The 22565-nt window shown below is 46.1% G+C and overlaps 9 protein-coding genes across 9 annotated transcripts; 4 read left to right on the top strand and 5 right to left on the bottom strand.

The window, feature by feature from the left end:
- Positions 1-884: 884 nt before the first annotated feature.
- FOBCDRAFT_282779 (uncharacterized protein) lies at positions 885-1463 on the top strand (the record flags this gene model as incomplete). Its single annotated transcript, XM_031194222.2, has 2 exons — positions 885-1226; positions 1284-1463. The coding sequence occupies 2 exons, from the start codon at positions 885-887 to the stop codon at positions 1461-1463; spliced, it is 522 nt and encodes a 173-aa protein (XP_031030843.2).
- Positions 1464-2563: 1100 nt separating this feature from the next.
- FOBCDRAFT_246320 (uncharacterized protein) lies at positions 2564-4065 on the top strand (the record flags this gene model as incomplete). The annotated part of the gene is made up of 5 exons (XM_059610757.1): positions 2564-2636; positions 3060-3501; positions 3537-3667; positions 3800-3932; positions 4032-4065. The coding sequence occupies 5 exons, from the start codon at positions 2564-2566 to the stop codon at positions 4063-4065; spliced, it is 813 nt and encodes a 270-aa protein (XP_059468255.1).
- Positions 4066-4206: 141 nt separating this feature from the next.
- On the bottom strand, positions 4207-6213 carry FOBCDRAFT_149832 (Alpha/Beta hydrolase protein; the record flags this gene model as incomplete). The annotated part of the gene is made up of 7 exons (XM_059608327.1): positions 4207-4541; positions 4604-4822; positions 4888-5185; positions 5242-5357; positions 5433-5747; positions 5822-5906; positions 5995-6213. 7 exons carry the CDS (start codon positions 6211-6213, stop codon positions 4207-4209), a joined length of 1587 nt encoding a protein of 528 aa, XP_059466481.1.
- A 1655-nt stretch (positions 6214-7868) lies between these two features.
- Positions 7869-9649, top strand: FOBCDRAFT_246318 (Alpha/Beta hydrolase protein; the record flags this gene model as incomplete). The annotated part of the gene is made up of 8 exons (XM_059610756.1): positions 7869-8057; positions 8088-8128; positions 8159-8636; positions 8691-9163; positions 9194-9221; positions 9255-9337; positions 9383-9414; positions 9474-9649. 8 exons carry the CDS (start codon positions 7869-7871, stop codon positions 9647-9649), a joined length of 1500 nt encoding a protein of 499 aa, XP_059466480.1.
- Positions 9650-10060: 411 nt separating this feature from the next.
- FOBCDRAFT_209793 (cytochrome P450) lies at positions 10061-11278 on the bottom strand (the record flags this gene model as incomplete). Its single annotated transcript, XM_059609287.1, has 6 exons — positions 10061-10191; positions 10243-10333; positions 10496-10677; positions 10791-10894; positions 10954-11071; positions 11233-11278. 6 exons carry the CDS (start codon positions 11276-11278, stop codon positions 10061-10063), a joined length of 672 nt encoding a protein of 223 aa, XP_059466479.1.
- A 266-nt stretch (positions 11279-11544) lies between these two features.
- Positions 11545-12573, top strand: FOBCDRAFT_246317 (superoxide dismutase; the record flags this gene model as incomplete). Its single annotated transcript, XM_059610755.1, has 6 exons — positions 11545-11557; positions 11627-11806; positions 11866-12016; positions 12060-12163; positions 12220-12243; positions 12524-12573. The coding sequence occupies 6 exons, from the start codon at positions 11545-11547 to the stop codon at positions 12571-12573; spliced, it is 522 nt and encodes a 173-aa protein (XP_059466478.1).
- A 715-nt stretch (positions 12574-13288) lies between these two features.
- On the bottom strand, positions 13289-14486 carry FOBCDRAFT_150164 (uncharacterized protein; the record flags this gene model as incomplete). Its single annotated transcript, XM_059608332.1, has 6 exons — positions 13289-13624; positions 13677-13852; positions 13903-13950; positions 14006-14059; positions 14112-14327; positions 14375-14486. The coding sequence occupies 6 exons, from the start codon at positions 14484-14486 to the stop codon at positions 13289-13291; spliced, it is 942 nt and encodes a 313-aa protein (XP_059466477.1).
- A 1448-nt stretch (positions 14487-15934) lies between these two features.
- On the bottom strand, positions 15935-17201 carry FOBCDRAFT_234785 (uncharacterized protein). Its single transcript, XM_059609985.1, has one exon. It carries the CDS (start codon positions 16713-16715, stop codon positions 15942-15944), a length of 774 nt encoding a protein of 257 aa, XP_059468254.1. The 5' UTR covers positions 16716-17201; the 3' UTR covers positions 15935-15941.
- FOBCDRAFT_149100 (uncharacterized protein) lies at positions 16716-19657 on the bottom strand (the record flags this gene model as incomplete). Its single annotated transcript, XM_059608304.1, has 8 exons — positions 16716-17398; positions 17455-17650; positions 17821-18148; positions 18284-18516; positions 18600-18812; positions 18893-19201; positions 19268-19327; positions 19391-19657. Coding segments are annotated over 8 exons (2289 nt in total), but the record flags the coding sequence as incomplete, so codon positions are not given.
- Positions 19658-22565: the final 2908 nt, after the last annotated feature.

The raw sequence follows: 22565 nt of genomic DNA, 5'->3' as shown, positions 1-22565 counted from the left end.
CTAACTTCTGGTCGACCTTAGTGGTTCTATCCCGTGGGTTCTGCACTTAACCCTAAGCCAGAGCCTAATAGTTCACCTAAACGCATCAATAATGTGTCGCCATTGAACCAATTCAGGGATGTCGCCAATCACGATAACACGTGACAGCGCGTCGCTGTCGCGTGCCCTGTTTGCAAGGCATGACCTTTAACATATGTACACTGAATGGCGGTGTTCTTTGATGTGGCGGCTGGATTCTATCTTGGCTGGGGCTTAATTGGGCTTTGATTATCATTTTTCATCTCCTACTTCATAATACACGCTGTAACCCCAGCTTACATACATTCACATCTTCAACAATACAGTTTCTCTCATGCAGGTGCATGGCCAGTCACCTTCAGAGTTGCTTCAACGTCATACCCCAGTGTCGTGTTCAAGTAATAGTGTATTTAATTGTGCAAACCTGGCAGCTGGTCACCTAACCATCATTACTCTCATTCTATCCAACCACTGTTGGCAGGACCTGGATTCCTGACCGTTTACACAAAGCCGAAATGTTACCTCTTGCTTTAAATCGGGATGGCGTATGATCTTGCCAGAGGGAAGACGAACCCACCTTCTTGCCACTATTCTCCTCGGCGAGTTCGATGGCGGATAAAGTCGTAGCAAAATCACCAGGGGCTTCCATCTGGCTCAAGTCCGTGATAATAGTTTTGGATCTACCCAACCTTAATAGTTCGGCTCGGATTTGCTCGGACCGGGTCGGGACCTCCACCCCCAGGTTTTTCCCCGGATTTTCGCTTTAGTCGTATTAGCAATGCATCCTGATAAATATATAACAGTTGTCCCACTCATACTTCATGGGACGTAAAACTAGCCAGCAATGCTGTAGGAACTCTTCAAAGATGATTGTAAACTCACTAGTGTTGAGCGCACTGCTCACATTCGTCAACAAAGCAACAGCGACAAACACGCAGCGCGTCGTGGAAATTGCCGGCATCAACACCAGCAACGTAACAATCTGGGACTGTCCCTCAACCACCAGTCCCGATCTCAGCCAATCTATGATTCAAACCGCCATGAACGATTTCGCGTATACATTCTACACTGAAAAAGACGTCAAGCGTGCATTTGAGCGCTATGTAGCAAGCAACTACGTGCAGCATAACCCCAGCATTCCGGACGGGAGAGATGCAGCTGTCAAGATCCTGTCGCCATTGTTTGGTTCTAAAGAGAATACATTTGAGGTATACTTCCGTCTTGGGTGGCGTGAAATGAAGGTGTAACTGACATGATTGTGCAAGATTGCTCGTGTTATGGTAGGGCCGGAGTATACGACGATTCATATCAGGGCTGGGGGTGCCAATGACTCTTTAACAAATGTCTTTGATGTTTACAGAACCAAGGGCTCTTGCATTGTTGAGCACTGGGATTGCCTGCAGGCTATGGAAAAGAACACCACGTCCCATCATCCATACTTCTAGTCTTCTTGAGAGACCTTTGGATGTGTTCTTGGTAACGTCACCCCAGCCTGGGGCATCTGGAACTACAACAGCAAGGTCTAGCTAGCTAGTTACAGCTTCTTGGCAACAGATCTTGTTTTCTTCTTACTATAACTATTATAAATGCCATTGACGTTTCCATGTCTCACAATTCGGGTACGAGCCGCTTGGAGGATGAACCTTGTTATGCACAAACGGAGGAGACTGTTGTGTTAAGCGCTTCTGCTGTGTAATTCAACTCCACTTAAGCTGACATTCATATGTTCGAAAGGGTACCTATACTGCCGTGCCAAGAATACTATCAGATTACATGGAAAGGGTTACATGGAAAGGGGTCGAGGATTATATAACAAAAGTTTGTATATTTAAACTAGAATGAACTTCTTTGGTTCCCTGTTAATAAGTGCATATTCCTGACTTTTCATAGCCTGAATCCCAAAGAAACCAACCCTCTCATAAAGACCCGTCCAGAGTGTTTGGCCATTAACTTCTACTAACCTGCCCTCTACTTCTTGCACTGCAATGCCAGAGAGCATCACATCCTTTGGCCACCTTATTTTACTTTTTGTCGATCGAGTCGCACGCATCAAGACAAGCCTCAGGACCATCTTTTATTCGTGTCCTCGAATGTCAAAATTAATGCTGGCTCGGTCCATGTCCTCAATACCCCCCATACGATAGTGATAAGCCTTCGACACGTTGTGGGTTGACTTAACGAGAGGGGCATCATGTGCTTGGAGACGAAGCCAACCGCCGTTTAGTTGTCCGTAAATGTCTTGACTACGATATTGCAGTCCATAATCAAGGTACTTGACTGAGTGTAGAGGCTCTGGCGCCTTGAAGGAAGGATTTGCTCCTGTAGCCGGAAATTTGACTAGCCCTGCAACCGATGTCCAAGACCAGGACGGTGCGATGTATTGTTTTGGTCTTGGTGCATTCCCTTTGTAACGGTTTACCTTCCAACAGATGTCGTGCCCAATATCTCTCCACCACATGCCTGCACAATATCGGTCGCCACGATGTCTGGCTACAATACCTACCAAGCCAGAGGTGGCCGGGAATTTGTCCCTTTTGAAAGTTAAATGTCGAATAGAGTAGCCAGACACCATTCAATACCATTGATCGTTTACCTCCCTATCCCAAATACTGGTCTCAGTAAGTTGAGGGATGGTGATGTGGTTCTTGATGTAATCTTCAGTTGGATCTCTTTCGGACTCGTCTGTTATCATTTCCTGACACTCCCACAGAATTTTGTTTTCTAAGAGTCGAAGTTGGCGACGAGACAAATATCGCTCCTACAAAGTCCAAGCCCTCGCGTCCAAAAGGTCATACAAATTATTAGAGCTCCTTTGTAGTTGAAGATAAATGTTCGTACTTCGACCTCCACACGTGAAGACTCTTAGCATCAAAGTAGGGGGGTTTCGAGAGGTTAAAAAGCCCTCGTAATCATCGAAGGCTTGGGAAGTAGCGATTGATAAATATGCACCCTGAAACACTTTCCCCATGAGGGATGCTTTCCACGCCTAATCGGTAGTATCTCCCTGTATGATACAAAGAGAATCAATCCATAAAATTCAGATCCCTTGGAAGAATCACTAGAGGAAGCCGCGAATCTCCTGTCCGAAGGGAATGACGCTCTTGCTATAGGTGAGAGTGGTACCCTGCCTGTTGGGGTAGGATTTATCACTTGGAGCGCCTCGCTGGAGGTTGCTATACCTGCGCTGAGGAAATATCGACCCTATGCGGTTTGGCTATTTGCTCCTCCGAGAAGCATTCATGACTTGATTCCTTGGGTACAGCAGATCCGGGAGGCGACCTCGCACGCAACCAAGATTTGGGTGCAGATTGGCTCGGTGGCAGATGCTACCTTGGCTACCGAATTACTGCGGCCCAGTGTCCTAGTCGTACAGGGGACAGACGCTGGAGGCCATGCATTGGCTCGAGGCGCTAGCATTATCTCGCTGGTGCCAGAGGTGCATGATAAGATACAAGAAATGCAAGTACAACAGCAACGTGTCGAGTATCCCATTCAGTTGCTGGCAGCAGGTGGATCAGTGACGGTCGGGGACTAGCCGCCTTGGTGCAACTGGGTGCGCAAGGACGCTTGCTGGGAACAAGATTCTTAGCAAGCCCCGAGGCCCTCATTGCAGATGGCTATCTGAAGGAGGCGCTGCGGGCACCTGACGGTTGATGCAGTACTGCTCGAACAACAATATACGACAAAGTCCGTAATATTCATGGATGGCCAACTTGCTACAATGGCCGAGGTCTGATCAACTAGACATATATTGATTCAGTCAACTGATTGAGTGAGGAAGACAACCAGAACCTTTACTTGGATGTATTAGAGAAAGTGAGTGAAGAATATGGTCCAAAATGTAGAATCACAACTTATGCAGGTACCAGGGTGGGTCTGATTAAAGAAGTCATGCCGGCCAGGGATATTGTGTTGTCTGTAATTAAGGCGCCAGGCAAACAGGGTGCTAGGCCAAACGCCTTATGGTTCAAAGTTGTGATATATGTAGCGTACATGCACTTATGTTGAAGTAGAATTAAATATTGGTGCCTCGACTATCCTCGCTAAGTCTCCAAACGTGTTCATCGTCTCGCTAAGCGCGGCCCTAGGCAAATGTACGACTAGATAGCTACATAAGCCCGGCAATCAGATCCAGTAAAGCGTCAAGCACTTGTATCCAAGCTTGTGCGGTGTTCCTGTTGCCTCTATTCAGGACAATATAGGAAAGGGAACTGACGCGTTGTAACAGGAAGCATCGAGATAATCACCGGTAATGTTTCGAGCTGGAGAACCACGCGCCCCAAACTCAATAATAGAGCCATTATTCTTACCCTGGTGTTTAAAAACAGGCCATCCCACGGAGCTCGTCACATTGGCACCCTCTTTGAGGAAAGCGACAAAGTAGTCTTGCATGGCGGCAGATGTGTCGATTTCAGCCTGGGGAGTATCGCCAACCATCTTGACGTATGTGCCAAAGATCATAAGTAAATCCGTCCAGTGATAGGCACCCAACCACGGCTGGGGGCTAATGTTGGAATAGTTACCTGACATTGAGTTTAGTGGACAAGAACAGAACCACATTGATAGGGGTGCGATGGGCACATACCAACATAGAAGTAGCGGAAGCTCTCCAGGCCAATGGACTCACGCAACTTGATATCACGTAATGCAAAGCAGTCAAAGTAGCGAGCAACCTCAGCAGTTTGAGTCAAGTTGGGCGAAGGCTGCAGCTCGGTTGATGTTGTGGAACGGATGGCAGGTCCTCGTGCCACGAGGTGCTTCGCATACCGGTCAGACTTGTTGGCAAAGATGTATTTCTCATCGGCTAATGAAACAGGTCCGGTCAATAAAAACACCTTTCGAAAGAATTGCTTGAGGGTAGGTACATACGAATATAGTTGTCGAACGCAATGCTTGGCTTCTTATCATATCTGTTGATGAACTCCTCGATCTGCACCCAAGAAACTTGGCGCATGCATTCAAGCTCAGCTTTATAATCGTCGCCGTAGTCGCAGCCAAGGCCTTTGGCCACAACGTCGAAGTCGGCGTAAGGGTCTTGAACTTCAGTGGTGTTGATGATGTAGTCTGGGCCGTTGGAAAGAAGACCAAATTTGGTGGCGAGAGGCATTTCCCAGAAAGCCGTGGTATACATGTCTACCAACCTAGCGCCTTGGGACTCTCCCCACAACTATACACGTCAATGCTAAACCCGCTGGAGTGATGGAGCTTAGGCGAAGAACTTACAAGTATGTTGTCTCTGTCGCCTCCAAACTGCTGAATATTTTCATGGACCCACTCAACAGCGGCTCTTACGTCGAGCAGCGTGAGTGACGTCTCCTGCACGGCGCGAGACTTGGGGTCTGGGGTTTTAAGGTAACACGTCAGCTACAAGCTCAACGAATAGATCCTAGGTTTTCAGAGTGGGGTTGGTTTACTTCCAAAGATGTTGACACGGTAGTTGATGGTGACGACAATATGTTCCTGGGAACGTGACACCCACTGCTCCGGTAACTGAGATGGGACGGTGATGCCTCCGGTGAGGCCGCCGCCACCTGTGGCGAAGAGCGCGACGGGCAACTGCGACGATTTATTTGCATACGAAGGGGTCCACACAGCGAGGGAGAGGCAGTCCTCGTCCGAGGACCAGGCTACAGCGCCCTGATCACGTCGCTCCCCCAGACTGAGCAATGGGTTAGGTGGCGCATATTTGTTCCAGAAAACATGTGATGAGGAAACATATTGCGGACAGGCTACAGGTATACCAGATGATTAATGTCAGCGATAGCAAGATACAGTATAATACTCGAGGCAACATGCCACGTACCGGGACCGAAACGGGTGGAATCGTATACTTTGGAGGAATTGGATAATTTCTGGGGTGGTTCCCAACGGAGATCACCCACCGGCGGCTGCCAAAGAGGATCGAATAAGCCAACTGCAAACAGAATATCGGGACGCTAGACCTCGCTGAAAACCCAGGTGAAAGGCTTGACGTACCTGTGCAAAAGGAATGCGCAAGAACTGGCGCACGTTAGGATAGGTATCATTGTACATGCCAATAAATGTTCCAGTGTTTGTTTCCACGGTCAGATTAGCCCAACCATGGTGCAAAGTCCGCGGTCCCTGATGAGTTAAGTCGGCGAGAAAAGGATCGAATTGTTTTGTTTGTGTAGTGGCTAATAGCCCCAACACGCCAAACAAAGGGCCCGTTTGCATGATGAAGGAGTGAAAAACAAGGTTTATGATACTGAGTCACGTAATAAAAGAGCCAATCAAGTAGGAATCTCTGAATCGTTTTTTTTTTTTCGATTCAAGTAACCATTGGCAAAAATGATGTCTTTATACTCTAGTCTTTCTACTTTCCCCGGTGCTGTAGCAACTCTCATCAATGCGGTGACTGTCATATGATGTTGTGAGAGAGCTTCCGGGCCGATTATTTTGATCTAAAAACCCCCAGGAAATAGGTGAGCCGTACATGCGGAAACTGTGGGGGAATTTTGTCCACGCTTTTTGCTGGGGTGTGGAGGACAAGCTTGAACTTGACAGCCCCCTCAAATACAGGTCCCACGGAGTCTACAATGTTGACGGGGGTATGCTGTATGTGATCACCCACAATTCGCTCATGTCCGCCTCCACAGTCGGTAAGCTTTACTGGCCTCCCGTAGGTTGGGAGATCCAATCAAAATTGAGATTTCCCATCCACTTTGACAAGAAATAAGCGGAATCGCGGGAATTAACATTCCTGACCCTTGCAGCATGTATTTCTAGCCACCCACCCACGCCACTCCAAACGGTACAACTTTTAACTCTGTACACTCCACTTCTTCCAACCGACCAGTCCCCTTACTATGATAAGATGCGCTCAAGGCAAGCTTTCCTCTTGAGCAATGCTATAGCTCACTGCTTCTTCATCAACAAAGTCGCCAGGGAAATCGCTCACGAATCTGTATTAAGAACATACTTTATGATAAACTACTACTCTTCTAGAACATCTCTCTCTTTATAGAGCTGCAAATCTGCTTTCCTTCTTCCTTGAAACACAAGTCGCTTTCCACGATAAGAGATAGAGCGTTACGATTATCCCTCCATGCGTTCAATGTCATACCTCGGACCAACCCAGCCATGCTAAACTTCCCCGAAACAACTAGCCAGGGATTAAGAAACACCTCTTCGGTCCGAATTTTATAGCCTAGTCTTCATGCACCTGGGGCGAATCATTGTGCTCCGGGGTGGGAGGAAAAGTTGGCCAACTGAGAACGGCCAACTTTAATACGAAGCAATCCAATCCAGCGCACCTTATAGAGCACATTGTACTGACTCAAATAACATTTCGGTTGGGATTCTCAAAGGTAGCTTATATGACTCATCTGTCTATATTTCATATCGAGCTTTTCTTTCACAAAGGCGGCGTAGCTTCATCGCGATATGAGCGACCGTGAGTAATACCAACAGTTTGGGTCGGTTACGCCGATCGAGACTGCCCATTATGAGGATCGATAACTATTTAACAGCCTCTGAGCTAGTGACATGGCTTGGCTAAAAGGCCTATTTATAACAGGTTGTTCTCTTGCAAAAGTTTTGCACCCCCGGAGCGGCTATGACGGCTATAACGGCTACAGGTACGGGGACCACACGTCGGAACCCAGATTAATGCACATGATCTGCACAGGTCCGTTAGCTTGCATAGGCACGTGGTCTAGACTTTAATTCTGGGGTCTGGGTGCGCGGGGCAGGGGTGCCATTTTGTCGAACTGGATTTGGGATTGAATGAGCTGACAATGTACATATGACTAACCGTAGGCCCCTAGTCGATATATTAATGAAATAGGTCACTCAGCTTATAGTTGATTCTCATCAATATCTCATTGACCATGAAATCGATTAGTGTCCTCAACCTTGGAGCTTTGTTGGTGACGTCAATGACGCCCTTAGCCATCTCATGCCCTACCGCTCATCATGGAGCCCCCATTGTCGACTTATCCAATGGCACTTACAGAGGCACCTACAATCAGCATTATCACCGAGACCTCTTCCTTGGCATGCCCTACGCCAAAGCCCCAGTCAATGACCTCCGGTTGCGTGTTCCACAGTCTCTGAATAGTACCTGGACAGGCATCCGGAACACAACCAAGTACTCACCGTCTTGTATTGGCTACGGCAGTGATACTTGGGTATTGGGCAATCATGTTTCTGAAGACTGCCTGAGTATCAACGTGGTTCGCCCAGCCGGTATACCTGAAGGAACCAAACTCCCCGTTGCTGTCTGGATCCATGGTGGTGGTTGGGTGAATGGCGGGAGTTCAGATCCCCGATACAATCTCTCGTTCATTGTGGAACAATCGGTCAGGAAGGGCATGCCAATTATAGCCGCAAACATGAATTATCGCCTTCACGCCTGGGGATTCCTTCATAGCGCCGAGCTTGCGGCTGAGGGATCAACCAACCTTGGTTACAGAGATCAACGGCTGGCCCTTCACTGGATCAAGGAAAACATTGCCAATTTTGGGGGAGACTCGGAACGCGTCACTTTATGGGGCGAGAGTGCAGGAGCATTCTCTGTCGGCTCTCAACTGGTCGCATACGGAGGCCAGGACGACAAGCTCTTTAGTGCCGCTATCCTCCAAAGCAGATCACCCTTAGTCTTCAGACTCAAGCCCCAGACTGCAAGCACTTAGGAGCCGTATTAAAACAAGCTATTACATACTACGAACTGTTCGGTCGCAGAGCCAGTGGCATGCCTTAGAAAGCTTCCCACCAACGAGCTCAGCGCGGTTCTCAATAGCACATTTGCTTCACCGCCCAGTTGGGGTCAAGTAGTAGATGGCGACTTCATCCCTGCAAGCGGAAGGGCCCTGTTGAAGAAGGGAAAATTCGCCAAGGTGCCTCTTCTTATGGGCACTAACTTCGATGAGGGCACCGAGTTTGCTCCTCAGGGGATTAACACAACGTCTCAGTTCGTTCAATATGTTAGATCTGTTGATCTTGCCAAGCCAGCAGTCCACAGCATTGAGAAGCTGTATTCCAACAACCCTGCTGTTGGCATACCAGGCACACTCAAGGGTAGACCAGAAGGACATCTTACATACCTTGGACGGCAATACAAGCGCGCCGCTGCCTTCAGCGGAGATGTATTTCAGCATGCCGGTCGAAGACTCACGACCCAGTCGTGGGCCAAACAGCAAATACCAGTGTGGAGTTACCACTGGAACGTCCTTGTCGAGAACGTGTCGCCAGCTAAAGGCGCAAGCCACTTCCAGGAAGTCGTATTCACTTTCAACAATGTTAACGGCCAAGGATACGACACAGTTATCTCCAACAACCCATTGGCCGGGAAACCCGCGTGACTAGTCAAGTTAGCAGACGTCATGTCAACAGCTTGGATTAGCTTTATTATTAACCACAATCCGAATAGTTACGGTAACATTAACCTCGGCGCTTGAATTTTCCGATTTCTAACTGATTATGTTTACGCATAGCTCAATCCCTCACTTGGCCACAGTATCAAGAGCGGTCTGAGAAGAATCTGGTGTTTGATGTTAATGTGACAGGGTTGGCTTATATCGAGTCTGATTCGTTCCGCCACAAACAGATTGCTTATATCATTGATAATCTATATTTAGCTAGACCTGCTATCTATTTCAGCAGGCCCTAACTGCATTTTCTTATGTATTTGACATTGTTACGTATCCAAAAATAGGATCAGGGCATTTTTTGCACACAGCCGAGGCATCGTACCCGATACCACATACCTCGATACCACTTCCAATATAGCACGTAATAATCACTCGGGATGTATTAAGCCTAAATTCTTTCCACAAACTGCAATACAACCAGAAACGTTAAAATTAAGAATCATAAAAGCATCAAGTTATAATGCACCTAAAAAACCGTATTCTTTTGAATGTAGCTGTAGATAGTGATAATCGAGTATTAACTCTAGTTAAGGTAGACTTGTCTATATTGGCTAGAGGGACTACTGCCCGATATAACAAACACTCACCCCCCTCCAGCAGCATATTTTCCCACCGATGGGCTCCATAATGGCTGGTTGCATCTTTGTTCACTAAGAAACTTGGGGAGAGGACCATGTAACTGGCAGCTCTGATACTCCGATGTCCTTGTTGGGAGCGGACCCGTTGATCTCAGAACTAGGAATGGCGAGCTTCAGAGTGGGAAGAGTCTGGAACAAAGTAGCTAGATGCCGATATTAGTGTGTTGGAAATAGCCAGGGGATTTGCAACTTACAGAAAACAGCTTCAGGCTCAGCTCGAGCGAGGGAAGCTGCGATGCACCCATGATCACCCCATCCAAAGCCAAGGGCCTCTTCAGACCCTCGCTTGCGGAACAATTCAAACACATTCGGATCAGGGAAGACATCAGGATCTCGGTTCGCTGCTTGATTTTAGGCGATGATACCTTCGCCTGCCTTTACCTCCTAAAGGATTGTCAGAGATCGCCCAGAGCATAAAAGTTGTACGAGGGTACGGGGATGACGAACATGACCGCGGATCTTGATATCGACCTTAGCAACACGTCTTGTAGCAAACGAAGACGCGGTATGGTACCGGCATAACTCTTCGACGAACGGTTTCAACAGAGACGGATCCTGAATCAAGGCGTCGAGTTGGTTAGGTTGCTCCAGTAAAGTTAACACACCTAAAACACGAACATTGGTTTTCGCTGTAACACGTATTTAGAAGGCGTGAACATACCAAGGCGATCATGTTGATCATGGTCAGATTCCCGGCGACTAGGAGAAGGAACGAGAGTTCCATAACATGCTTCTTATCCACCATTTGCAAGCTCATTAGAGACCAACGAGCCTATGACATCGTTACTTGGCTCTGGTGACTCGATCTTCTTGTCGACGAGTTTTGCGAAATAATTCAGAAGCTCGCTATCAAGTCGATTAAATTTCAATGCATAAACTACTGATTCATGATGGCAGGAGCTTACATGTTGGCATCTTGAGCCGCGCTCGCGGTAGCACTACCATTAGTACGAGTAGCATTACACTGGGTCAAGTAGTCGACGTCCTTGAGGGCAACGCCAAGAATGTCATAGTTAATCTGTACTTGGAAAGTTTCATCAGTAAGCCGACTTATAGAATGGGAGAAAAACCACTCAGGCCCAAGCGAGACTCACATGCGACGGGTCCCTTACATATACCCTTTCTCCGTCATACACGTTCCAAAACGCGAATTCCGCAAGTTCCTCGATCTAAGAGTTTCTGACCTCCGGAGCGGCTAGGCGCCGGCAAAGCAAGTGTGTAGCGTTGCATCTGTACTAATGCAGGAGTATTGAGTGATGTCGATTTCTGGACCAATCCTGATGTTGTAAATATAATAATGCCGGCATAGCCGTATTACCTGCTCACCGACGTCATTCTTATGTATAAACTTCATCTTATATCTCAAAACTGCCTTCTGCCAACGTCATTGTCTATCCATCCGTCCAAATTGTCTAGCATATAGTATGGAATGCTGTACTTGCAGATTTGGCAAAAGTATCGCCCGGAAAATCGCACAACAATTCTCATTAGTCAGAATGGTCAAGGCAAGTAAATGGATTAAGGTTTCACACAATCATTCGAGCGTGCAGATGACTAAAATCGCATTGTGGCTTGCAGTTGCTACTGTCCGAGGTGTTTCCACCGTCTTTGGCACCATTACCTTCGAGCAGTTCGACGAAAGCTCACCAACAAACATCTCCTGGAACATCTGCGGCAACCATGCCAATAGTCTAAGAGCATTCTATATCCACGAGTTTGGTGACAAGATCAACGGATGCATCTCTGCTGGACCGCATTGTTCGTTAGCATCTATCTATCGACTACGCCGTACTGACGGGAGGCTGACATTGGGCAAGTCAATCCTTTCGGGAGTACTCATGGCTCTCCATCTCATCATGAGCGACATGTTGGCGACTTGGGCAACTCCCAGACAGACTCGAGCGGCACCTCAATCGGCACTATGACAGACCATTTGGTGAAACTAATAGGCCAGAGAGCGTTATCGGAGTACGTTCCACTTAATGGTTTGAGAAAACCCGGACTGACCAAGCCACCAGACAACAATCGTCATTCATAGCGGGACCGATGACCTGGGCCAAAGACCCGATAAGGAATCTAAAGTTACAGGGAATGCTGGCGGAAGGCCTGCTTGCGGTAAGAACCTTACTCAGACGACACTTTCCGCGTTATTGGTTTCTAATAACTTATAGGCGTGGTCGGTATATCTTCTAGCGGTTCTGCCAATCCTAGACCTCGCCGTCCTGTGGAAACGGCCATGGTAGTGACGACGAGTCACTTGTAACACCGGTATATCATTATGTGGGATCGGTCCCCATTCTTTAGTTCAAGAAGAAAAGAGGCATCATTTCTGGGATAGCAAGTCAATATCAAGCATTCAAAGATTTTTCTTTAGGGTTCATATGGAAAATCGTGTATGAATTTCGTGATTCCGTTGTGACAGAGTGCTGTTGCGAGCGCTGTTGGGAGCTAGAGCCCAAAAGCTGTCTGATGGAGGCTCTGCATACGAACCAGTCACGCATTCGACATTTAGGCATAATAAATAATTTCAGTTAGGTACTACATAATATCAAGTTCCTTGATCTTCTTGAAAAGCCGTGAACAAACTGGAAATCCTTTTATGTGACTAGAAGCTTATAAATGGTGGTGGAGTAATAAAGGGCTGCGTGGTACACCAGCCACAGGGTGTAGGAATTGGTTCAGCAGAGACACTTCAGAGGCTGAAGTAACGAATCAGAGCTTAGATTTCTCTTACTTCGTAACGAAAATACAAGCAAAGTCCCAGAGATTAATATTCATGTCCCGTGCCCCAAATCCCGACGTAGCCGTTCAACCCGATCAAAGCGGATCTAGCAATCTTTGGATGCGATAGTAATAACATCACCACTTGATGACTATTACCCAATGAGTCCAATAGCCTTCCAGTAGCAGCAAGGTGAGGAAAGTATTTTAGGCGTTAATCACCTTTGCCGGTGAACTTCTTCCCAAGCATCTTACTTTAAGCCCTATATGTATTCAAAATACTCTTTTATCCCAATACTATTGTACATTTTAACCATGCCTCTCGTCAGAATCGATATTGTGAAAGGCGTGCGATCACCTGATCAAGTCAAAAAGCTTGCCGATGTGGTTCAGGGGGTGTTGCTCGATCATTCCAATGTACCCCCTCGCGATCGTTACCAAGTCCAAGGAACTGGTCACAAGGACACCACACAGTGCCATTCCCAGCAGACGCCAGGTCCTTCAATGACCAATGCCAAACTAAATACGGCGGTGACGGAACTTTGCGCTGGCCTTCTTCCCCTTTGCAGCCTCCGGGTTGTGGGTGAAAGCAGCAGCACCGCCAAAAGGACCAGCAGTAGCACTGTTTCGAACCCTCGCAATGCATACCCCAGAAACTCCAGCCACCTTTCCAGTACAAACCTGACCGGCAGGAACTTTGACAACGACCGGGAAGTCAGTCGAGCTCACGGTCGAAAAGCCCAACACACCAATGATGTTCTGAACCACTTCAGCGGACTTGAAAGCTTTCGGATCAGTACCTCCAGAAGTAAAGTCGATGTCAACTAGTAGGGGGCCAGCGCCGTCCTCGTTGACCTGAGTGTAGAAGTGTCAATATGAATTATGAATTAGAATCATGGTCACGAACCTGATGGTAGATCAACTTGAGAGTTCCGTCGGATGCAGTGGTTGGTAGCCCGAGTTTGGCACCAACTCCAGTGGAATTCTGGACGCCGTCTTCGATGTATCCACGAGGAGATGGAACTCCCTTTGCGGTTTGGAAGAAATCATCCAGAAGACCGTTGACTCCGTGCTCAGCTCCTACTATCTCTTAGCATATGAGTCGCAATATCAGTTACTTCAAAGCGACTTACCCAGGGCCAAACCGCCGACTGGGGAGCTTTCAATTCCGTCTTGTACACCTGAAATAAGTTAGTGATCAGAAACCTGACTAAAAAGGGCGCAATGAAGACCTACCGTTCACAACTGCACCAGCGTTACCGGTCACGAAAGATACGGCTTCTCTCGTAGCTACAGAGCGTCAGTTTCCAAGAGTCTTCCGTTGCTTGCCATATCACTATACCTTCTTCTCCACCCCCGAGAATGGTGTCAGCAAGGGACCGGCTCTTGATACCCTGCATAAATGTCTTGATGACACGAGAGCCGTCGACTGGGCCCTTACTGGTTCGGCCAAGTGCAGAGGCTTTACTGGTACCAAGTTCGGGGTCACGGATCACGCTGGTATCTACCTGCGCTCCAGAAGCAGCGGACGTAGAAGATCGAGGAGTTCCATCAAGGACTGTTCCCCGTCAGCTCCAGGTTCAAATTTCCTGGGAGTGTTCTTACTAGTAAGTCCTGGCATAACAACACCATTGGCGCCAATCACTCTGGTGATGGTTCCATGGGCTTGCACCAAGTGGCTCCAGGCCAGGGCAGAAAGAAACAAAGTAGTCAGCATTTTGAAAGAAGTAATGAGTGATGAAGAAATAAGATAACTGGGAGGATATGAGTAACTGATTGCTGGATGCCAAACACCTATATATATCCTAACAGTCTAACAGACTGCGAATATTCACGTGCTTGCTAACAGATTTCCATCTCAAGATATCTTCGACATTGCGCTATACATAGATGCACGCCCTGAGAAACCGTGTTCTGAAACGAGGTGCCATGACCTCACGTTTCTGTGACTATACCCTATTAGGAAGGCCTCTCATCTCGAGATTCAGGCTTGTCAGGTTCAGCTCTCATCTTCAGCCGCTGGGATGTTTCAAACAAATATTGATGACACTATTCAGGACAGCGAAAGTGGAGTGAATGTCCAGAAAGAGAAGGTGGAAAGAATGTTTGACAGGATCTGCTGCTGGGAGCCCGTGCAACAGAGTTCAGGTACAGCAAGAATGCACCCGAGCGTCAAAGGCACGGACCTAGCTTCTCGGAAACAATCACGGATGTGCTGTCATAGCGTTGTCACATGTAACTTGGCGTGCCGACGACGACTGGTTCTCCAGCATAATATCCTCAAACCAGCTTTGGCCAGCACTGTAAAATGTGGAATTGAAGAAGAAGCAGGGGAAGTCTGGAAATATTTCATTCTTCCCACAAGATTCATCGCTTTGAGTTTTGGGGCCTTGTGAAGGCGATTGTGTCGAGGAGAGTCAATAATGATCGAGAAAGGACCATCGCAAACATGGCTTTTGTTTTCATGATGGCGACAATTATCAGCGTCTCTAATCGCGCAAAGTACTTTACATAGAACCAAATATTATGCTGTGGGCCGCCGAATCATCATAGACTGTTAGGGTGGTGCAAGTTAGTCTTGTTCAATTTGCGCAACCTGCTCTTCGCGGGTTTCGCCCGGATTGTTGTCTTCGTGTTCTACAAGGCAGATTCAGTAACCTTTCCAAGACACAAGTCAAAATTGCGCATAACAGAGCGGCCGGGGGTTATTAAAATAAGAGCTTTGATACTCTGTAACAAGAGAGGTGCGTTTCAGTATATTCTTGTTGGGGCTGGATCTGACCGAGATATTCAACTTGCGTGCTGGGTAGTAGTGACCTTTTGTGACTGCATTTTAGTTCTATAAACTATATTTAATTATGAAGTATTACTATTACCTAATATAATTCTCTTAATAAAGGCCTATTATTATCTTAATATATCTTAACCCTGTATTAAGTAATAAGCTAAGTCTTTTAATACCTTTATTTAACCTATAATGTATTTAATAAGGGATATATCTTCCTTAATATTTAGAAGCTATATGTCATAATTAAGAATTATAAATATTATTTATATATTAATAGGTTATATATATATATACGTATCATTTTTTAAAATTAAAAAAGTACTCTTAAATCAGAATTTATAATAGGAATTGTTTTTATTTATGATAACTAAAACCAACCCTAAACTATGATATCTCTAATCTAATATCAGCTATATGCTGAGCTAAATGGCGCGATAAACAAGATGGCGGTAAACAATCGCATGCTTGATACCAGCTAGGGTTCTTGATTTCTGGAGTAGTTAGACATCTTAACCCTTTTTGCAAAATTTCCTCTCGAGGAGCTATTTGGTGTAGGCCAGCTAGGTAGAGATAAGAGGATTCAAAGGCTAACTGCTCAGAAGCATCCCTGGGTGGCCTGACTGCGCAATCTATACCCAGGACTATGCCCTGCCCCACGCTTTTGGCCTGTTCCCGAGGCAGGGTTGAAAGCATCTTATAGAATGGCTCTAGAATCTCTTCCCGAGTCTTTGTCCATTGTTGCGGGAAAAAGTATATCGCCTCACAAATCTTTCCAACTCGTAAGAGATGGAACAACAGATAAGGGGGAATATCGTATTCTGCCAAAGAATGCGATTCCAAGTATCCCACCGCAGCATCAGCCGATGCCCCTCTCATCAGCGGATGAGGCTTGACACGAAATGCCATCGAGGTCAGTGGTGGCCCCACTACGTCGATCAGAGCGGTCACCCAATGAAGCTCCTCCTCGGTTACTCCCGCATCGGCGAAGCAGCCCCGACCCTTTCGCCCAATCCTCTCCATAGCAAGATTGACGCCTCTTTTGTCGAGGTGTAACCAATATCGATCCTTCAGGATATGCCAAGCTTCTCTTAGAAACCATAAGGCCTCTCGACAGTCGACTGTAGCGGTTCCAAACCCAATGTATGCACGAACCGCCATAGGATTATCGGTGCCAAGTTGCTCAGCCAATGTAGTTAGTAACCACAAATACCATGCTCTGGCGGCTGACCCATCACCTTGGGAATTCTCAAGAAGCACAGAGGCATACTCGCTGACAATACCGAGCACGCGAGGGCCCTTGATTGAGAATCGTTGTGTGGCGTGACACAATACCCATTCCAGATTTTTAATAGCCTCTGGTCCATCTGGGGTAGGGATCAAATCAACAGTTTCCCAGTCTTCTGATTCGAATTTTCCATTTGTTAAAAGCTTGTGCGTAGCGAAGGCCGCATGGTCGTATGCTTCTCTTCCAAGCAACCTCAAAGTATTGATGATTAGGGTAGTAGTGTCGAATCGTAGGTCCACAGGCCAAATTCTTTTCTCCTGAGGCACAGGTGTAATAGGTATAATATTTGAAAGTGCATTATCACATGGAGACCATTTTTTGAAAAGTGACGAGAGGAAAATTGCATGGGAACTCGTTGGAATGTGCTTCAAAGAGAGATCTCGTAGTATGCTTACTGTGCGCCTGGCTGTTTGTCGCTGCTGTTCAGAGTCCATCCTGATTCTTGTCCAAAAATGTATCAGGGGATGTATGGAGAAAGTTCTGCTTGAGCCGTGGATTGCTTGTTTGAAAAACGAATAGGAAGAAAGTATTGTAAAAGCTTCGTAAACCTGCCACTCTACCACATTAGTCAGTAGTTGTCTTAGGAGCAGCAAGCTATAAACTCGAACCTACCCTGTGCTTGTATAGTATTCTGATGCACGAAAAGTTCCTCGCGGATAGAATTCGGAGATAGGAAGCTGCAGATACTGAAAATCTGAATAGCTAAGGGATTCCGTTTCTCAATAGCAATAAATGAAATCTCCCATGTAGTCAAGACAGTATCTTGTTTTATGTCCCATGGCCTCTCGGCTGTTTTTTGCATAAGAGACTCCTTTGGATACTTTTGGAAAAGAGATAAGTAGTGATATATGGGGGTCCCATGTCCGGATTTGGCGATGTTAGCTCCTGCTTGAGAGATTGCCAGTGGAAAAAAGCCTAACTCTTGGACCAATTCTATAGCGCTGTCTCGTTCCTCTAGTACTGATTAGCAAAAGAAACAAGCCTTAGAAGAAAAGACTTACTCCTTGGCACCTGATCTATCTGTATCTTGCTGCTTTTCTCGAGGAGCGAAAGGGCTTCTTGAGAATTCATTTGATTTATCTTGATAGAATCCCAATTGATCGCTAGTTCTGGACGTCGACTTGTGATGATAACGGCACCACAAAACGTCGAAGGAAGCCATTCGCGCAGGTTGAATCCCTCAAAATCATCGACATTGTCGATAACTAAAAGCCAAGAGCAATTATCGGCATAGGATAGCCACGAAAGGAACAATCTTCGGGATCCTTGACTCTTATTTGCTCGCCGTTCTTCATCCAGTGCTTCCCTAATAACGCGATATCGAGGAGTACTAGTCATGCCGTGCGCTTCATAGTACTCTCTGATATGCTGAAGCGATGATATCACGCTAAAGATAGCCGTATCATTGCGAGATCCATCGATCCAAAAGATTGAGCTATACTTTGACCTGGATCGATAAGCATACTCGAGAGCAACTTGCGTCTTGCCTACACCGCCGCTCCCGTATAGCACAACTATGTTAGGGTTAATACCGCCAGACGGTTTCCGCAGTGAATAATCTAAGCGTTGTAGTATGCCTCGTCGACCTGAAAACTGAGGGTTTCTGATAAGATGGAAAGCGATGCCAACCTTGAATTCTGACGCCGAAAATTCAGATCCTTTATGGAAGCGATCCTGTGAGTGAGATTCGGGGTACGGTGGTGTACTATAATCTAAATAACTGTCAGCAACTATTGAAGGAAGCTTGTTGAGGGTACTTGTCTGTTACCCCTGAATACTTCCCAGCGCTTCCAGTTCCAGGCCACCGCTTCTTTCGCCTGACTGGCGAACAATTGAAGAATTCTAGAGATTTTCCGGAAGTCTGAGTTCTGGGAATTTGCAAATTTGGCTATCGTTGAATGGTCAGCGGCCATTGCCACTGACTCTGAATTAACGGCCCCGAACACAACTGCAGAGAACTTTGGCACGACCTATCCCAAATCGGTAAGTGTTTCGAGACTAGCACCTGTATCCCAAATTGAAGGACACAGAGGGAGATTGGTGGACTAACAAGCAGACTTCCTATCGGGGTTTTCATCTCCTGGGTCTCGTAGAAATATGTTGTCGCAAAATCTTGACTTATGGAATTGTATCTAGATTGGAGATCCTGAAGCCATTCGGAATTTGGTTCGATTCGATCTAGGAGCTTCTTATTTGTGTAAGTTACCGTGGACAGAATATTAGTGATGATTTTGGCGATTGAGACACCCTGACCTCCTTGATGAGGAGTTGCCAGAAAGAGTAAACCATAAGTGGATAATTTTACAGCCTTTTGTCTCTCAAGGTGGCCAACTTGAGCCGTATCCGCGTGTAAGAGGGCCTGTAATCAGTCAGTTTCCACAGCACTATCAACGATAACGTGCTATTCAATCCGACGAAAGCTCACACTCTTAATGATAAGACCCCCTAAACTATGACCGATGAAAAATATGGGAGCTTTCGTGGTCTTAAAGCCAAAGCATGGAATAATTAGCGAAAATGGCATTTAGGGAGAGAAAGGATTACTCACATTTTCTAATTGTCGCTCTATACTAAGCGCGGAAACCAGCTCTTTCCCATGGTCAGGAATATCATACGCAAGCGGTACGGTACTACCCCTAGTTTTAGAGTTATGGCCAAACGAATAGATACGAGCTCCAGGAATAATTGAAGGAAGTAAATCCCTAAGCCAAAAGCACCCGTTATCGGCGGTCCATGATCTTTTCCAATGACCATCGAGCCCGTGAACAGCTACGATACTAAGGATAAGGAGTTTAGTGGTTGAGGGTTTAGCCATAGCTATGATCAGACGATTCAAACTCACTCGATCCACGAATTGGGCGGGCTGTAGAGGAGGTGCAAGCCTTCATCATTCTCTGTAAACTCGTTCCTTACTCTATCTTCTTTTGAGACTTTTTGGCTAGATGAGAACCCGCTGAACTTAAATAACGTTAATGCAATGATCTAGGTCACATGGAAGCTATCATTAGTGACGCGAGGGACATACTCACACATATAAAGAGGGCTAAGATAAAAGCGAGTGGAGGACGAGGCATGACAACAGTCACACTATGACGAGACTCAGGTCTGCTACTTAGTTAAGCTAGCGGCGACGGCTGTTCTGCGTTTAAATCTAGAATGATGGTTGTGGGAAGGCAAGATTTCAATTTGCATGCAATTGTGACTTAAATCGGTGAGTAAAAAAAGAGAAAAGTCTGTTGTGAACTGGACCCCTGCGGCAATGTACAGTTATATATCAATTTTCAGAATGCCTTGTGATCATTAGCTCAATTTCCACCAAAGAGGCCACCCACTGGTGGGTCTACCCCGAATGATATCCCTGCGCTCACTTAGATGTCATAATTCGATAGGAGTGGTGCCTAATTCCACGGTTACTGATAAAATTCTCTCGTAGCCGATCCTGCCGGATTAGTGGCCAGACGGGTAAATATCGGGTAGAGAGACCTCTTTGTGATTACATCAGCCACCCAAGCCCCTTCAAGGATTAGGCAGTCAGATGATTGAATTCATAGCTCCTCTTTTTATACTGTTACAAGTACAGCCGGCTATGCACGTAGTATTTACCTAAATATACGGAACTAGACAAAGAAGGGAATTTCATTTTCATGTATAAATAGCCTCCGCTTTCAGAAGAATATGCATCTAACATTTGGCCTAGTGTTTGTCGCTCATGAAATAACACAAAAGTTCAATGTCCTTAAGCGCCCAGCATGGGCAACCTATTGACAAAAGTGCGGAGCCTCTCCAAAGTGTTATGCTCACGCCGGAAATTCAAAAAGGCTCAAAGAAGTATCAGACAGCAGAGCCACCAGTTACCCAGGCAAGTCTGGTAGGTCCATCCGGAATGGTGGTCGAGGTGACCTTGAGATCTTCCGTTTCTTCGTTGTCATAATGATCGCTATCTCGGTCTTTGGAGCCTTAACATTTGCAGTCATAATGGGGGAGATAACCGATCCCGCTGATATTTGGGCCCCCGAATCCTATATCTTTACTCTTAAAACTATTTAGCTATTCATTGCTATATCATGGCTGGCCATTGCAGTATCTATTACTATTGCTGTCTATAGCGGCATTTTTCTTGCTTTTATATTAGAAAACTTTGGTAGCGAAATTAATAAGTATATTGTAAAGAAATAAGGACCTGTAGGCCTTGTGGGTTTTATAGTATTTATTAATTAATTAGTACTAGGATTTTTTATATATTATTAAGTTTAGTACATAATTATAGGGCTTAAACTTAATAATAATACTAGGGTCAAGGGTAGGAAAAACTAGCTTTTTCTTAAATTTATATTAGTTTTTCCCTTTCGTGACTGTAGCATTTTACTGCTTTATATCAACACCTTCTCCATATTGGCCACGGACTCGAGTCAAAGAAACTCCAAGCGATTATATGTAGGTGAGTTGATGATAATCCCTGGCTTTGTAGATACTTGCCACCTTAGGAGCGATTGAGATGCTACCGAATGCCCTGGTTGATATCTCGAAGCTCTTCGATAATAGTGGCAAGCTTAGGTAGTAGATGCACAGTATTAATTGTAATTAACTATATTTTAACTCCTTTAGTGCTGAGCCTGAGAAAAACGGCTTGTATCGACGGAGATAGTGACCAAATGGTTAAGTCTGCGTTGATTCCAATGCTGCTGATGTAGCAGCTGGAATGAATACTGATATTGCTTGTATTTGGCGTCCCACCAGTGACTTTGGACAAAAAGTGTACTGCGCATTGATTGAGGCTGGAGAGCAAGTGGAATTTGTTATCGCAAGATTACGCTCCACTTCGACACTCATAAAGCAGTCTTCTACACCGCAACAGTGGTAAATCCCGCAGGCCGATTACTAATTACCTAGAGATTTGGCTTGGATAGGAGTCACGCGGATACCAGTGGTCTATGAGGACTTCTGTCTGGCATGAGCAGAGTGATAATGAGTTGGTGTCTGGAAGTGGAGACTATAAGCTGTCTCCGACGCTCGTCATGGTCACGCCGTTGGAGTGCCACCGCTGAGCCTCGGATGATTCTGGAAGGCGAATATTCTTGGATCACGCTGAGAGGTTCAATATATATCAAAGGCCGTGATTCTGTTTGAGCAATATGCTTTCACCAAAGAACCTCAAGGAAGGCGCTCCCGTAAACTCGTCCAGAATGCATCCAGCACCATCGCCATTGGTAGCGCACAAGCCAAAAGCACCGGTTGTTATCTGGGGCATAATACGATTGAGGGCATCTCGTGCAAGATTCATGGCATTGCTGTCACTCGGTCGTCGAAGCAATGCTTAAAATGTTTCAAAGACGAATAATCTGGCCCGTTGAACAAAATCCTATTTCGTGAGAGATGAATATCGAAAGAGATGTAAGGCCAAAAAGAGTCATTGTATCTGGATTTTCAGCGGCTCTTTCTTGCATAACTGAGTATAACCTGAGCATCGGGAGTAAGTCATCCCCATTGCGTTCCCTGACTGTTGACAATTGAGAAGCTATTGACGCACTTGGATGAGGTGCCTGAGGTTCCAGAAGACAAATGTATTTGCTGGACCAGCAGAAAGGTAGGAGAGATATACTGGCTCGGGAGCACGGCCTGGAACCGGATGTAGTCTTTTTCTGATTCCGCATATCTGACTAGAACCCCTTCCTAAGCCTTTGCCTTCCCACTCTGTATGTGAGTATTATATACCACGTTGAGCA

This window comes from Fusarium oxysporum, chromosome XII (assembly GCF_013085055.1).
Source record: "Fusarium oxysporum Fo47 chromosome XII, complete sequence".
Taxonomy (NCBI): Eukaryota; Fungi; Ascomycota; class Sordariomycetes; order Hypocreales; family Nectriaceae; genus Fusarium; species Fusarium oxysporum.
The sequence above is the reverse complement of the archived record's forward strand: the minus strand, read 5'-3'. Positions and strand labels throughout refer to the sequence as shown.

What these genes read in the sequence shown, in the direction of transcription:
- FOBCDRAFT_234785 (XM_059609985.1), bottom strand. Translation starts at nt 16,715, where the DNA reads ATGGCGGTTCGTGCATACATTGGGTTTGGAACCGCTACAGTCGACTGT.